Source organism: Typopeltis vanoorti, chromosome 12, assembly GCF_054136105.1.
Source record: "Typopeltis vanoorti isolate ZY-2024b chromosome 12, IOZ_Tvanoo_1.0, whole genome shotgun sequence".
In the NCBI taxonomy this organism is placed as follows: domain Eukaryota; kingdom Metazoa; phylum Arthropoda; class Arachnida; order Uropygi; family Thelyphonidae; genus Typopeltis; species Typopeltis vanoorti.
In genome coordinates this window covers 134708014-134722746 of record NC_143560.1, presented here as the reverse complement: position 1 = coordinate 134722746, position 14733 = coordinate 134708014, and the positions used below count along the sequence as shown (strand labels likewise).

Here is a 14733-nt window from a genome sequence, read left to right as displayed (position 1 = left end):
TATTAAGATTTGGTTGGTTTCTGAGAGCTGCTGCTGCTTCTAAGAAAAGTCTCTCTTTCTTGAATTTGCTGTGGTGGAGCATGGTGGTTTTCTTCCATGATACTCTGTGGGTGGTGTCCAAAACATGGTCAGCCAAGCCTGAATGGCCATAGTTGTGTTTAATGATGTAAGACTTGTGTTCTTCCAGGCGGATGAATGCTGATCTGCCTGTCTGTCCAAAGTACGCCAGCTTACAGGAACAGGGTACTTTGTAAACTCCAGGCAGAGAGAGAGAGGAGGGAGCTGATCTTTCGTAGAACGGATAAGGGTAGCAAGTTAGCGGTAGGGCTTATATGCTGTGTGTGTGTAAGTTGTACTTTTTTAGTATCTTGGCTATTTTTTCCGAAGTGCCACGGATGTAGGATATGGTGATGGCATTTTTAAAATCTTGTTGACGAGAAGGACGGGGGAATGGGGGAGGAACTGATTATTTTTTTGATACTGTGTTCGCTGTAGCCATTGGAGAGGAAAGTTCTGTGTATGTGGTTAAGCTCAGTAGTGAGGGTGGTTCCACTGAAACAAAGATTGTGGGCTCTCTTGGTAAGAGTTTTAATGATGCCATATTGATGTATCTGCCTGTGTGTGTGGGTTTTCTGTATACAGTGAAGGCAAGTGTATCATTAGGCAGGCATGTGACTAAGGTGTCTAGGAAGGATAAACAATTGTTCTTTTCCTTTTCCATAGTAAACTGGATTCTTGGATGTAGGCTATTGAGATGACTGAGGAAGGAGTCTAACGTGTCTGGCCCATGAGGCCAAATAGAGAACACATCATCTACATATCTTAGCCAGATGGAAGGTTTGAGTGGGGCTGAGTCTATGGCTTGTTTTTCAAAATCTTCCATATAGAAATTGGCAAGGGGGGTGAGAGGAGGGAACCCATGGTGGTTCCCTCTATCTGCTTGTAGATTTTGTTCTTCCAAGAGAAATACCCAGAGTTGATGGCAAAGGAAAAGAGATCTAAGATGTCAGAAGGAAAAACGTTTTCTAAGAGAGATAAAGTGCCAGTTAAGGGAATATTGGTAAACAAAGAGGAGATATCAAAGCTTACCAATATGTCTGTATTATTCAATTCTGCAGCGAACACAGTATCAAAAAAATAATCAGTTCCTCCCCCATTCCCCGTCCTTCTCGTCAACAAGATTTTAAAAATGCCATCACCATACCCTACATCCGTGGCACTTCGGAAAAAATAGCCAAGATACTAAAAAAGTACAACCTACACACAGCATATAAGCCCTACCGCTAACTTGCTACCCTTATCCGTTCTACGAAAGATCAGCTCCCTCCTCTCTCTCTCTCTGCCTGGAGTTTACAAAGTACCCTGTTCCTGTAAGCTGGTGTACTTTGGACAGACAGGCAGATCAGCATCCATCCGCCTGGAGGAACACAAGTCTTACATCGTTAAACACAACTATGGCCATTCAGGCTTGGCTGACCATGTTTTGGACACCACCCACAGAGTATCATGGAAGAAAACCACCATGCTCCACCACAGCAAATTCAAGAAAGAGAGACTTTTCTTAGAAGCAGCAGCAGCAGCAGCTCTCAGAAACCAACCAAATCTTAATAAATACGGTTGCATTAAGCTTCCGAAGATTTGGGAAACACTCATCACCAGAGGTACCACCTTACATTCCAGGCCACCTACTACCGCCCTTAGAGGGCGCTCCTCCTAGATAGGACTCTAGTTTCACCCACGTGGTTGGGCTTAGTATTGTAAGTTTTTGTGTGCATGTTACATTAATTGTTTTTGTAATCCCCGTAGATGTCCTAGTGACTAGGACGAAATATAGGAAGTATTAAATTCAATTTTAATTCTTTTTGAGTGTTGTAAAAAATCCATTAAGCCTCCAACATGATGTCCTCACAGCACTTAAGCCCCTACACACGTACACTGTGTTTAGCATTCAGCAACTCAAGGATTTACAAACATTGTCCAAGTGTCACTTTGTAATAGAGGTTAAGACGGTACATGTGCGTGCCTCACATCCTAACTAGCGAATGCACACTGCATGTAAAAAAAAAGTCGGTAGTGTAAGGGGCCCCTGACATGCACCTGGCTCATCTAGGGCTTCTGCCAGCTCTATACTATGCATAGTGAAAAACAACTTGAAGCTTTTGCTAAATGTTATTAAAAGCCGCAGTATTTATTACAATGTATTTAGTGCATATCTACATTTAATAAATGTTAATATTAAAATGTGTTTTTATTTTATTTTTTCTACTTACTTCAGTGTCCCTTGAAGAAGGTGCCCCGATGCAACGCATCACCAGCTCTGGTTACAGAGCTGATTGTCTTGATACAGTTAGTCAGCCCACAAATCATTGTTGTTAGTGAGACATGAATAACAGAGGATGATGTGCTTATGGGAATAGAATGTGATAGCTGTAACATATTTAAAAAAGACAGAAAAGTTAAAAGAAGAGGTGGGGTATTACTGGTGATTTCAGAACAGTTATGTAAAAGATGGAACTTGAAAAAAGCAATAATAATAGTGGCTTTGAGGTCATTTGGGGTTGAAGTTGAGTTTAGTACAAATTTTAGATATTTAGTGAGATGTTGCTACAGGCCAGGGAATGCAGAGGGAGAAGATTCTGAAATGTTCAGAATCTTCAGACAGATGAGACTGGTGAGTGACAGGAGGGTTATAATAATGGGTGATTTTAATTATGGAAGTACTGAGTGGAAGTAGGATATATCATGTGTGAATGAGGAGATCGAGTTTCTTGAACTAGATTGTTAGATTTAATAATATCATCTCATACAGTGATAATAGAAGATGTCACCACAATGTCAGCAGTTGGGGAGAGAGTGATCACATGGTTTTAATGTCAGGATTGGCTTGCCAGGTATGAGCTCATCATCATTTGATGATGATGAGCTCATACCTGATGGTGATGTACCCTCAAGGGAGTGTACAGGATATTATGATAGTACTACATGAAAAACTTACATCATTACTAACTTCCTATCACGAATTCTCCTCCAAATCAATCTGTTATCTGTCAAAACTCCAACATTATCTGATCGTGTAAGTTTTTCATGTACTACTATCATACCTATATCTTGGTCTCTCTCTAAGATTTTTCCTGCCAACCTGGTAGAGAATGCTTTGTTTTGCTTATTCAACATATGGTTCAATGATATGGTCACATAAATCTCAGGAATCACCTGAGATTAGCTCTGCTAACACTATTAATTTCTTTCCTATTATCCTCGTTTTTAATATGATATTGCCATTGATGCCATCTGTTCATATCCCTAATCTTTCTCAGGATTTTCATATCTGTGGGTCTCGTCTTTGGTCAAGTGTTTTACTTCTGACCCAGCTCTCAGATCCATAAGTTAAAATTGGTTTGAACACTCTCTTGTATAGGCTAATTTAGTGTTTTGACTAATTTCTATCTTATTCCATATTAATTTACCATCTTCACTTAAAATTGTGCCTAAGTAGCTGAAATGACAAATTGTTCTATAGGTTCTCCATTCACAATGCAATTGATATTTTCATTGTCTTTGTCTTATGGTATAAGCTTCATGGAACAAACAATGCTTGATGAAATACAAAGCATTTTATTTCATCAAGTGGGGGCTATGATAAATTAAGGACAGATTAGTGATGTGTAGTGGTGCAATCAGTTGAAAGGAAAAGAACTCAGTAGTGTCTGGAATTTGGTCCAGAATAAATTACTTAGAGCAATGTTAGATTGCATTCCTAAGGTTCAGAAAATAAATAAAGTGGGGTGAAATGTATTAATCATGGAATCATGCAGGATCTTCTGAGAAAGAGGATGTTATGGAAGAGGTATTAAGAACAGGGTGCCTATCAGCAGCATGAGGAGTATAAGACACAAGCTAGGAGGGTGACAAGTTTAGTAAGAAAAGAGAAATTGGCTTGAGACAGGTTTAATCTGCAAAACAAAGCCGTAGAGAATTATATAGTTATGTTGCTAGTAGAAGAAAGGGTGAATATGGAAGGCTGCCTTTAGTTGCTGTAGATGGAACAAGAGTCACGTCTGCTGAGGATATGGTGGAAATGTTTAATGAGTATTTTGTTAGTGTATTTCATATAGGGAGGAACTAAGAGTAGTGTTGAATAGCAATAGGAAGGAGGACAGACAACTGGCAGTTCAAAAATGGGAAGTGTTTAGAATTTTAAGTAATCTTGATGTTAATTAGGCTGTGGGATATTACCACATATATTAAGGAAAAGTTGTTCAACAGAATTCTGGCAACAGGAACAGTCTCAGAAGAGTGGAAAGAAGGGAAAAATAGTACCACTGCATAAGGAAGAATTCAAGTTAGTAGTGTCAAACTAATAGGACAGTGTCTATCAAGTGTAGTGGTGAAGGTGTTAGAGAAGCTGGTTAGGAACAGAACTCAAATGTGGATTAATGAAAATGGGTGGCTTTTGAGAGAGAGAGAGAGAGAGAGAGCAGCATGGGTTTGTTAGGGGAGCTCATGCTTTAGTAACTTGGTTACATTTTATAATAGAGTGACTAACATATTGGATGGTGGGAGATGCTTATACAGTGATTTATTTGGATTTTGCTAAAGCATTTGATTGAGTCCCACATGATAAACTACTGTTGGATATCATTTGGTAGCTTGGTTACAAAGATGGTTGACTAGTACGAGCCAGAGAATTGTGTATGAAGGTACTGTGTCCCAAAAAAAGGAAGGTGACAAGTGGGGTGCCAGAGGGTTCTGTTCCAGGACCTCCTGCATATCAGTGATATAGTTTACAGTGTGAAAGGAGATATTCAGTTGTTTGCTAAGTTAGGAAGAGTAATATCAGCAAAGTCTGACATGTTATTACAAGAGGATTTGAATAGGTTGGTGCTTTGGACTGAAGAATGGGAATGGTATTACAGTATTGCTAAGTGGAAAGCTATGCACCTTGACCAGAGAAGATGGAATGAAGTTTACCACATTGGAGGAACTTTGCTTCAGGAGGTGGAGGAGGCAAGGGATCTGGGCATCTTGGTAGATAGGGAACTGATGTTCAGGGAACATGTTGCGAAAGTTATAAGGGTTACCCAAAAAATTGCTGCAATAATGCAAAGAAAGCTAGTGTGTAAAGATAAGGAGGGTTGAGAGTTCCACTCTATTAGGTCTCATTTGGATTTCTCTGCACAGATCTGGTTACCTGGCTATATCAGATAGGAAAACTGTCTCAGGACCCTGGAATATTAAGTATGAGGACACATTGAGGTATAAGCTGGTAAGAGGAGCCTATCAAATAGATACAGGAGAATTGTTGCATAGGGTGATGTAAAAACTAGAAGTCATTTGGAGGCTACTGGGGTCATGTGAGAAAAAGGAGAAAAAGAGATTTTTTGCTTGGCAGGTGGTTAACGAGTGAAATGTGTTGCCAGAATGGGTAATAAATGCTCCAACATTGAATGTGTTCAAAGCAAGATATAATAGTATTGTGGTCTGTGAATATTCAACCTCCAGCAATGAGTTTTGGGATCCGTGGAGGCTTGGAAATAATACTAAATCACCATCCACTGTCTGAAATAGCAAGTACACCTACAGGGTAATGTTCTAAAATACAATAAACTAAGTAGGTAGTCATCAAGACTTAATAATTATGTTACCTGCATCTTAGGTAATGTTAGATATTGTCACTGAAAATTTTTTTAAATTATATTTTCACAAGAAAATTATCAGTGAATTGTTTTTCCAATCATTAATTGCTTTGGTGACAAATTGCCATATAATGAAGTTTTGTTCTTTGAATTGTTTATTCAATAAATTGCCATTTTGATGATGAATTGCTACTCATTCAATTCTTGTCAATGATTTGCCATTTGCTGAACAGCTTTCGATTAACTACTTTTAATGAATTTTCATTTAACCACTTTGGTAATTGTAACATTTATAAAATAATCATATAGTTTATTCAGTTTCATTTACCAAATAAAATTGTAAATCTTGTAATATAGCATATCACATAAATCCTCTATCAAATAAGTCATTCACATATTCACGTTTTCAAAATATGAATATGTGAACAAGTTTTCACAAATGCATATTTTGCATAAAGCATCATGATTTCTTATTTCCATTCTTTTTACCCAAGTTGATTTATTATTGTTATTATTTACTATTATTATTACATGTCTCCTCCAACAATTCATCATTGGAGGCCACTCCAACTCACATAACTCATTGTTTCCAGTATTTAACTTTCACTACATACAATGCCATCTATTGCCAACTGGTATTTTTATCATCCTGAGCTCCATGGAGTCACAAGACTCGTTGTGGGAGGTCAACGCAAAGTCTGTCATACCACTTAAACTTGTCCATTGTCTGCACATTCACCATCTTGGGCAATGCATTCCATGCTTTTACCACTCTCCATTCAAAAAACTTGCTATTTTACTCACCACAAGGTGAGCAAAATAGCAAATAAAATACCTTCTTTTCTTCTTTTACAACTTCCAGGGATGGCTCCTTGTCTTCTATCCACCAAATTTTGCAGTCTTCATGTCCTCAGTCTAGCCTCATAATCAACACTGTACGGTCCTGACATTTTTATTATCAATCTCTGCACCCTCTCCAAGGTTACTTCATCAGCTTCAAATCCCAGTGACCAGATCTGAGATCTTGATTTTTGACCACATCTGGACAGAAATCCAGATGTGGTCTGATCAAAGCTTTATTCAATGGGACCAGCACACTTTTACCTCTTGTGGTCAATGTTTTCCTCAACATTGCCATGATTCTCTGAGATATTTTCACAGTCTTTGCAATATGTTCTTGGAATTTTAAATCTCTATCCACAATCACTTCAAGATTCCTTGCTTCCTCCACTTCTACCAGTATATCTTCACCAAGTGAGTATGAAGGATCCCATCTATGGATTCCAAATTTTTAAACCTTACATATAGTTGAATTAAAGTTACATCCCTTTCCAGCTTATTCAAATCCCCTTGAAGAGCCAAAACATCAGCACTATCACTAATAACCCTTCCAAGTATCACATTATCTACAAGCAACTGAACATCTCCCTATAGTCATATGACAATATCCTTGACACAAAGATTGAACAGTAATGGTCCCAGGACTGAAAACTGTAGAAATCTGCTTGCAGTGTTCCTACTCCCTGTTTCTTCTGCCCCATATACAATTCTCTATTATCTATCTTAGAGCCAATCATGAATCCAATCCAGTGTTCTTATAAATCAACTTAAAAATCAACTTGTTATGTTGAACCCAGTCAAATGCCTTGGGAAAAAAAAAAAAAAATGACAGTGTATGCCTTTCCTCATCTACTGCTCTTGTTATGCTATTGTAACCAGATTACTAAAACAAGAACACCCTTTAACAAATCTATGCTGACCTACATAAATAATGTTATCTTCATCTGCCCAATTCTGTATACGAATTTCCTATTTCTTTCCAATTTCTCCAAAATCTTAATAGCTACAGAAGAAATACAAACAGGCTTATAGTTTGATACCTCCATTCTACCTTTTGTAATGGTACTATCTTGCCCTTCTTACACTCTCCAGGAACCTGCCCCATTGCAGGACTTTCATTAAACAGCCAAATTAATGGCACAGTCAGTTCAGTAGCACATTCCTTTAAAACACGTGGTGAAATTCCATCTAGTCTCCCTGCCTTATTGACATTTAGCATACTCATTCTATTCTTGAGAGACACCTGTGATATTAAATTAAGAATTATAAACGCGTTAACACAAGAATATTTTAATGTTTGCCAAATATTTAAGTCTGAAACTAACAGAAGTTCCTATGAAGCCACTGAGGATAGTCTGTTAATTTCAGACTGAAATATTTGGCAAACATTAAAATATTCTTGTGTTAACGTGTTTATAATTCTTAATTTAGCATACTCAGTATTCTGAATATATCATCTTCATTCACTTCTAACACTTCACCACTTGTTCCCTTTCTAGGAATGAAGCATGCTGTCCCAAGATGGAACATGCTAATAAAATAATTATTATTATTATTATTATTCAGGCCTCCAAGGAGTCAAAAGACTCATCGAGGGAGGTCCTTTCTAAGACATAAAGTCTGTCAAGACTCATCGAGGGGAGGTCCCCCCCTGAGAAACACAAAGTTTATCATACCACTCCTTAAACCCACTGACCGTTCTCGCTCCCACCACTCCATCAGGCATTGCATTCCACGGCTCAACCACCCTCCACACAAAGAAACCACTCCTTACCCTCTTGCTCACAGTTTCCTTTCGTAACTTCCAGGGATGGCCTCTTGTCATCACTCCTTCCCGCTGATCAACCAAGCGAAAGAACTCCCCAGTGTCAACCCTGTAACCACCTCTCAACAGTTTAAAAGTCTCAATCATATCACCTCTCCTTCTTCTATCCACCAAACTCTGCAGTCCACATTCTCTCAGCCGATCCTCATAACTATCCTTGTACAGTCCTGAAACCATCTTTGTCATCCGTCTTTGTATCCTTTCCACAGTTAATTTATCCCCTTCAAATCCTGGGGACCAAATCTGAGAACAATAGTCCAAGTGTGGTCTGATCAGAGACTTATACAACAGAATGATAACCCTCTTATCTCTGCAGGTCAGTGTCCTTCTCATAATAGCAGCAATCCTCTGTGTTACCTTCACCACCTTTGCAATATGTCCCCTAAACTTCAGGTTTCTATCAATCATCAACCCCAGATCTCTTGTCTCCCCTACTTCCTCCAGTATAACTCCTCCCATAGAGTATACAGCATCCCATCGATGTTTCCCAAACCTCAAGACCTTACATTTTGCTGCATTAAACTGATATCCCCATTCATTTGCCCATCTATCTAGCTTATTTAAATCCTCTTGCAGGGCTACCACATCTGCACTATTACTAATAATCCTTCCAAGCTTCGCATCATCCGCAAACAACTGAATATCCCCGTGCAATCCACTGGCTATGTCATTGATATAAAGGTTAAACAATATAGGTCCTAGTACTGAGCCCTGTGGGACCCCACTTGTAACCCTCTGCCTCCTGGAAACTGCTCCACCATACACAACTCTCTGATACCTATCAGACAGCCAATCCTGAATCCAGTTGACCAATCTGACATCCAGACCCATGTGCTGCAACTTAAATATCAGCTTATCATGTGGCACCCTGTCAAATGCCTTCGCCAAGTCTAAGAAAATTGCAGTATATGCCTTTCCCTCATCTAATGCTCTTGTAACTTTATTATAAAAGGCTAGCATATTGCTAAAACAAGAGCGTCCTTTCACAAATATGTTGATTCTCACAGATAACATTACCCTCAGCTGCCCAATGCTGTACACGGTCCCTCACTACTTTCTCCAAGATCTTAACAACTACTGATGACACACAGACTGGCCTATAATTAGACACTTCCAGTCTGTTACCACCCTTATGCAATGGCACTATCATACCTTCCTTCCATTCCCTGGGCACCTTTGCCAAAGCCAGACTTTCATTGAAAAGCCACGTTAAAGGTATTGTCAATTCCCTAGCACATTCTCTCAAAACTCGTGGCGAAATACCATCCAGTCCCACAGCTTTACTGACATCCAGAGTACTCAGTATCTGAAACACACTCTCCTCCTGTACCTCCAGACCTCGTACCAGTCCTATCCTTCTAGCATTAAAACTGACTCCTCTAGGATGAAATATTCCAATAAAGTGTTCATTGAACAATTCCACTATGTCCTCTGCATCAGTCACTCTGTTCCCATTTTTATCCCACAATATCATTCTTCCACAGTCATTTCTCCTCCTACTGGCCACATAGCTAAAAAATTCCCTAGGATTTTCTTTGGATCTTAGGGCCAATCTCCTCTCATATTCCAGTTTCGCTTTCCTTACCACACGAGTCACTCTTCTGGCCTGTGTCTTATATTCCTCATGCATCTCTTCACCTGTCTCCTTATATCTCTTCCATAGCCTCTTTTTCGCATGCAATTTCTGTTTAATATTGTTTGTCATCCACTTTACTCCAAATTGCGCCCTCTTCTTCACTCGTGGTATACAACTTACCATTGCTGATAACAAATATTCTTTCACAATTTCCCACGCACTGGTGATATCCCTGCCTTCCAATTCCTCCCTCCATGAAACTTCCCGAAGTTGACGTCTAAGACTATTATAATCACCTGCCTATTAAATAGCTCAACTGTATCATCTGCTATGGATTATGTGTGTGTGTGATTTGACTATATGAGAAAGAAAAAAACCTAAGTGTCCAAAAACTAAAAGTTCTTTCTTACAGTAAAAGAATAAAAAAATTGTTTTCAAAACTTTTTTATTATTATTACTTGACACCTCCAGAGAGTCCCAGACTCATCGAGGGAGGGCACTTACTCTACAACTCTGTCTCCACCACAATCCTCTAACTGCATCATCTTACACCAATACTATCTACTGCCCACCAACACTAATATTTTCACAGACAATCACAAACATCCATGCCCACGGGAGGATTCAAACCTGCAGCTTTTTTTTTTGACTGGAGTGGATATGCTAACCAGCCCAAGTGGATATGCTAACCACTTGGGCTTCTTAGAATAAATTTCCCTTATCAGTTATTTTTTACTAGAATATTAAGAGATTGTGCTGTGCTTAATAATACTTTATTTTGCTGTGTACAATATATTGGGAAGGGGTAGATTTAGTGTTATTCACTGAGAATCTCATTAAAAAAGAGAGAGAGAGAGAGTGGAAAAAATATAAATTTTAAAAAAAATAAAGAAATAAGCACACATATACAGTTTGTTGTAACAATTACATCAAATTGTACAGGTGGATTTGCTCAATAAAGTGCTCATTCAACACACATGCAATTCATGGCATGCCTAAACATTATAATGTTTAGGCATGTTATAATTCATTGAATTTTCCTCTTCCTGTAGTTATTTTTCAGAATGAACAAACTCTTCCCTCCTCCTCTGTTTGTCTCTCCTCATTATAAATTACACTCTTGATAAATGCACTAGAAAATGGAGAAATGCTTTCTTCTATTTTTAGCTATTATTTCCCTCCTTGAATGCATTAGTGAATATTTATTTGTTTGTAATGAATCTACTTTTATTTATGCCTTTTCTTTTCCTTATTGAAAAAGCCAGAACATATCAGTTGTATGTAAATAGTTTATATCTCTTTAATATAAACTGAAATGTAATGATTAATCATATTTAGTGATTTAAATATACAGCACAAATACAGACTTTATCTTAATTGTTGGTTAGTTATGTAGCTTGAAACCAACAGATTGTTTTCCTTTCTCCATAGCTTCAGTTTCTCTGGAATGCAAACATGACAATTTGTTGTATCTATTTGTGTGGTACCCAGCATGAACATGTTAACATAATTCTTATTTTTCCTTAACACCCCAAGGAATCTTTGGGTGTTAAGCAAAACAAACAGTATTTCTGTGTTGTAGGTTTTGTGTGGGGTTAATATAAATAAATAAAATAAAAACTAGAATTTTTTTTTTATTTTTGGCTTCATTTAAAGACAGTACTAATTTCCTTTTTCTTTTCTCTCTCGCAGTTTATATCAGATTACTGCATTTTGTAGCTGTCCAACTAGCTATATATATTATCTTATTTTCATTTAAGTAAATATTGGAAAGCATGGATACATTTTTTTTTTTTTCAGTAAAAGCAATTATTTTAAGTGCATTTTGAATAAATGATATTTTTTATTTCTGTAGAAAAACTGATCACCTAGCGTACTTCAAAAAGTTAGCATCAGAAAGAAAGCAAAGATTTCACATTGTTACAGAAGACTGGGCAAGAGAATGCATAAAGCACAAGCAAATTCTGAATGAAAGACATTATTTTCCACTAGAATGATATATTTTCCTTTCTTCCACCCCTTCATTTTTCTATTTTCTTTAGAATAGGAGAGCTATGTATAAAAAGTTTTAATTTTTTATGTAATGAACTATAGTAAATTACTCATTATCCCATTTCAAGTTAAATAGATTGAATAACAGATCAGTGAGTTGATTCACTATCCAGAAGTTATCAGCACATTGTGTAATGGTAATATCCCAAAAGAGAAAATTCAGTTGGATATCCAGCTCACTATCTGTGATTGAAGCCATTATAGCTTTTCAGAAGGATTTAAAAAGAGAGTGTGTGGGCACAGGAGCACTGAAACAAATGCTTTTGCACTCCAAGAGGCTTACAGTAAACTGCCTGAACATGTACACTATCTGATCAAAAGTAATGACCAATCAAAACTGTAATCAGACTTTCCCTGTATTAATGTCCACTACTTTCCAGTAGTGGACATTAATACAGGGAAAGTCTGTGGGTCAGAACATCTCTGGAGGAATGGCAGCCCAATCTTTCTGAAGAACTGTAGTCAGAGCAGTTTGTGATGTGGATTGTTGGTGTCTGGAGTGAACCATTCCCTCACAGACCTTGAATGGCAGGTATCATTGTCATGCTGATACAGACGATAGTCATCACCGAATTGATTTTCTACCGGACAGTATGCAACGTGTCAAAATGTCCTTGTACCCTTCTGCATTTAGATTTCTGTGTAGTGTTACGAGAGGGCCAAGTCCATTCCATGAAAAACATCCCCACACTATAACACCACCTCCTTCAGATTTCAATGTTGGCACTACAGACACTTGCAGGAATTGTTCTCCAGGCATTTGCCACACCCAGACCCTCCCATCGGACTGCCACATGGTAAAGCATGATTCATCACTCCAAATCACACGTCTCTAGTTGTCCACTCCAGTGGCATTACTCTTTACACCACTGCAGGTGGTTCTTACCATTCACAGGAGAAATTTTTGGTTGATGGACAGCTGCTCGACTATGGAACCCCATATGCACAGTCATGATGCTGGCTGGACAGTTAGTAGCCTGCAGAACTCCTGGGTGATTGTTTCACTCGATGTCTGTCATTAAATGCAGCCTACCGGACCGTGGTTTAGTTGTGGTTGTGCCTTCACATTTCCACTTCACTAACTGTTGACTTGGACAACTTAAGGAGGGTCGAAATGTCTCTGACAGATTTCTTACTGATGTGGCAACCAATAACTAGTCCACATTCAAAGTCACTGAGCTCCCTTAACCTACCCATTCTGCTCATACTTCTTATCACTGAACAACACACAGCTCTGTGCCTCCTTTTATACTGGTAAGTGAGGAGTAATGACATTGTAGTGACATCTAGACCGGTTTACGAATTACAGGGGTGTCCAGATACTTTTGATCAGATAGTGTGGTATTGCAAAGTAATATGTCTTGGAATTTGTAATTCATTGATGATATGCAGTATATAACAGCTGTGGGAATAAAGAAACTGGTTATAATGATAGATGAGGTCCTGAAATTTAGGGAGCATGCTGTTGGAATTATGAGAAGGATTATTGCACTTGAGGAAAATGATATTTAAAAGAAAAGAGGTTATAGATCATCTGTTTAAGGCTTTGATCAGACTGTATATGGACTTCTGCTATGCATATCACTTTTGGTATCATTGTTGAGGAAATGAAGAGATCTAGATAATGAGAGATCTTAGCATGATGACGTATAGATCCAGTGCCATTTGCATAGGGTTAAGAAGTCTTTTTACCACATTAATGTAGAAAAGATATTTTATAGAATGAAGGGTTACAAAGGCAAAAGGTATTCTACTCCATACCTGGAAGTTGTACAAGAAAAGTGTGAGCAAGGGAGTAAGAATGGGTGTTTTGCTTGGAATGCATTGTCTTGAGAGTACAGTTAGTCTAGTCTAGTCCGATGAGCAGTGGATTTTATGAAGACCTCTCACAATGAGCCTTTTGACTGAAAATCTAGCAAAAATAATAGTAATCTAGTGTTGTTCATAGCATGTAATATGTCAGGCTTATGTTACAAACTGGTCATCTTTCTTGTTGAGAGGCTTATACGCTGGTTAAACATGATAACTAATATTTAAGGAATTGACAGCGTATACTAGAAATATAGATTAAATAAACTTTAATTTATACTTTCCGATATTTCGGTGAACGTCACGTTGCCATCTTCTTGGGAACTTACTACTAAGACACGTGCACACAAGTACTAATAACAGCAAATGAGACTAAAGCTAGGAAGCTAGCGTTTTCCTAAAGTCCTGATGGTGCCCCCTGGTGGGCTATATCGGTAGTTCTTGGCCTTTGGGCTGAAGTTCTTCTGATAAACGTTTCCCAAATTTGGGGCAGTCTCATGCATCCAAATTTGTTCAGTTTTGGCATGTTCCTAAGGGCCGAGGCTGATTCCATGAATAGTCTTTCATACTTGAACTTGCTGCAGTGTATTACTGTGGCTTTCTTCCATCTTATTCTGTGGCGAGTATCCAGAGCGTGGTCTGCAAGCCCAGAGTGGCTGTACTGGTGAAATCGGATGTAATCCTTGTGTTCTGATATTTGCTGTCCTGCCTGTTTGGCCAAAGTAGGACAGTTTACAGCTGCAAGGGACCTGGTATACCCAAGGTAGGTCTAGGGGAAGTGGTTGGTCTTTGGTGGAGCAGATAAGGGATGCCAGTTTTCTATGTGGTCTGTAACAAGTGGTCAAGTCATGTTTTTTTAAGATTTTATTGATTTTTTCCGAGGTGCCTCGGATGTAGGGAATGGTGATGGATTTAGAGTAATCTTTATTGTGAAGGGGAGGGGGTGGTGGGTTGTGGATAACTGGGTTAAGTATTTTTTGGAGGGGGTAGCCGTT

General features: G+C 38.4%; 1 protein-coding gene across 4 annotated transcripts in view; it reads left to right on the top strand.

Moving 5' to 3' along the window:
* Positions 1 to 11992, top strand: part of DNAlig4 (DNA ligase 4) — a 588281-nt gene extending 576289 nt beyond the window's left edge. For 3 of the 4 annotated variants that reach the window (XM_090401217.1, XM_090401216.1, XM_090401218.1), the window contains one exon: positions 11733 to 11992. In XM_090401217.1, the coding sequence (XP_090257343.1) occupies positions 11733 to 11874 (142 nt within the window). In that variant the 3' untranslated portion in view covers positions 11875 to 11992. The remainder of the gene's footprint in view (positions 1 to 11732) is intronic. The other variant, XM_090401219.1, reaches the window with a different exon arrangement.
* The last annotated feature ends 2741 nt before the right edge of the window (positions 11993 to 14733 follow it).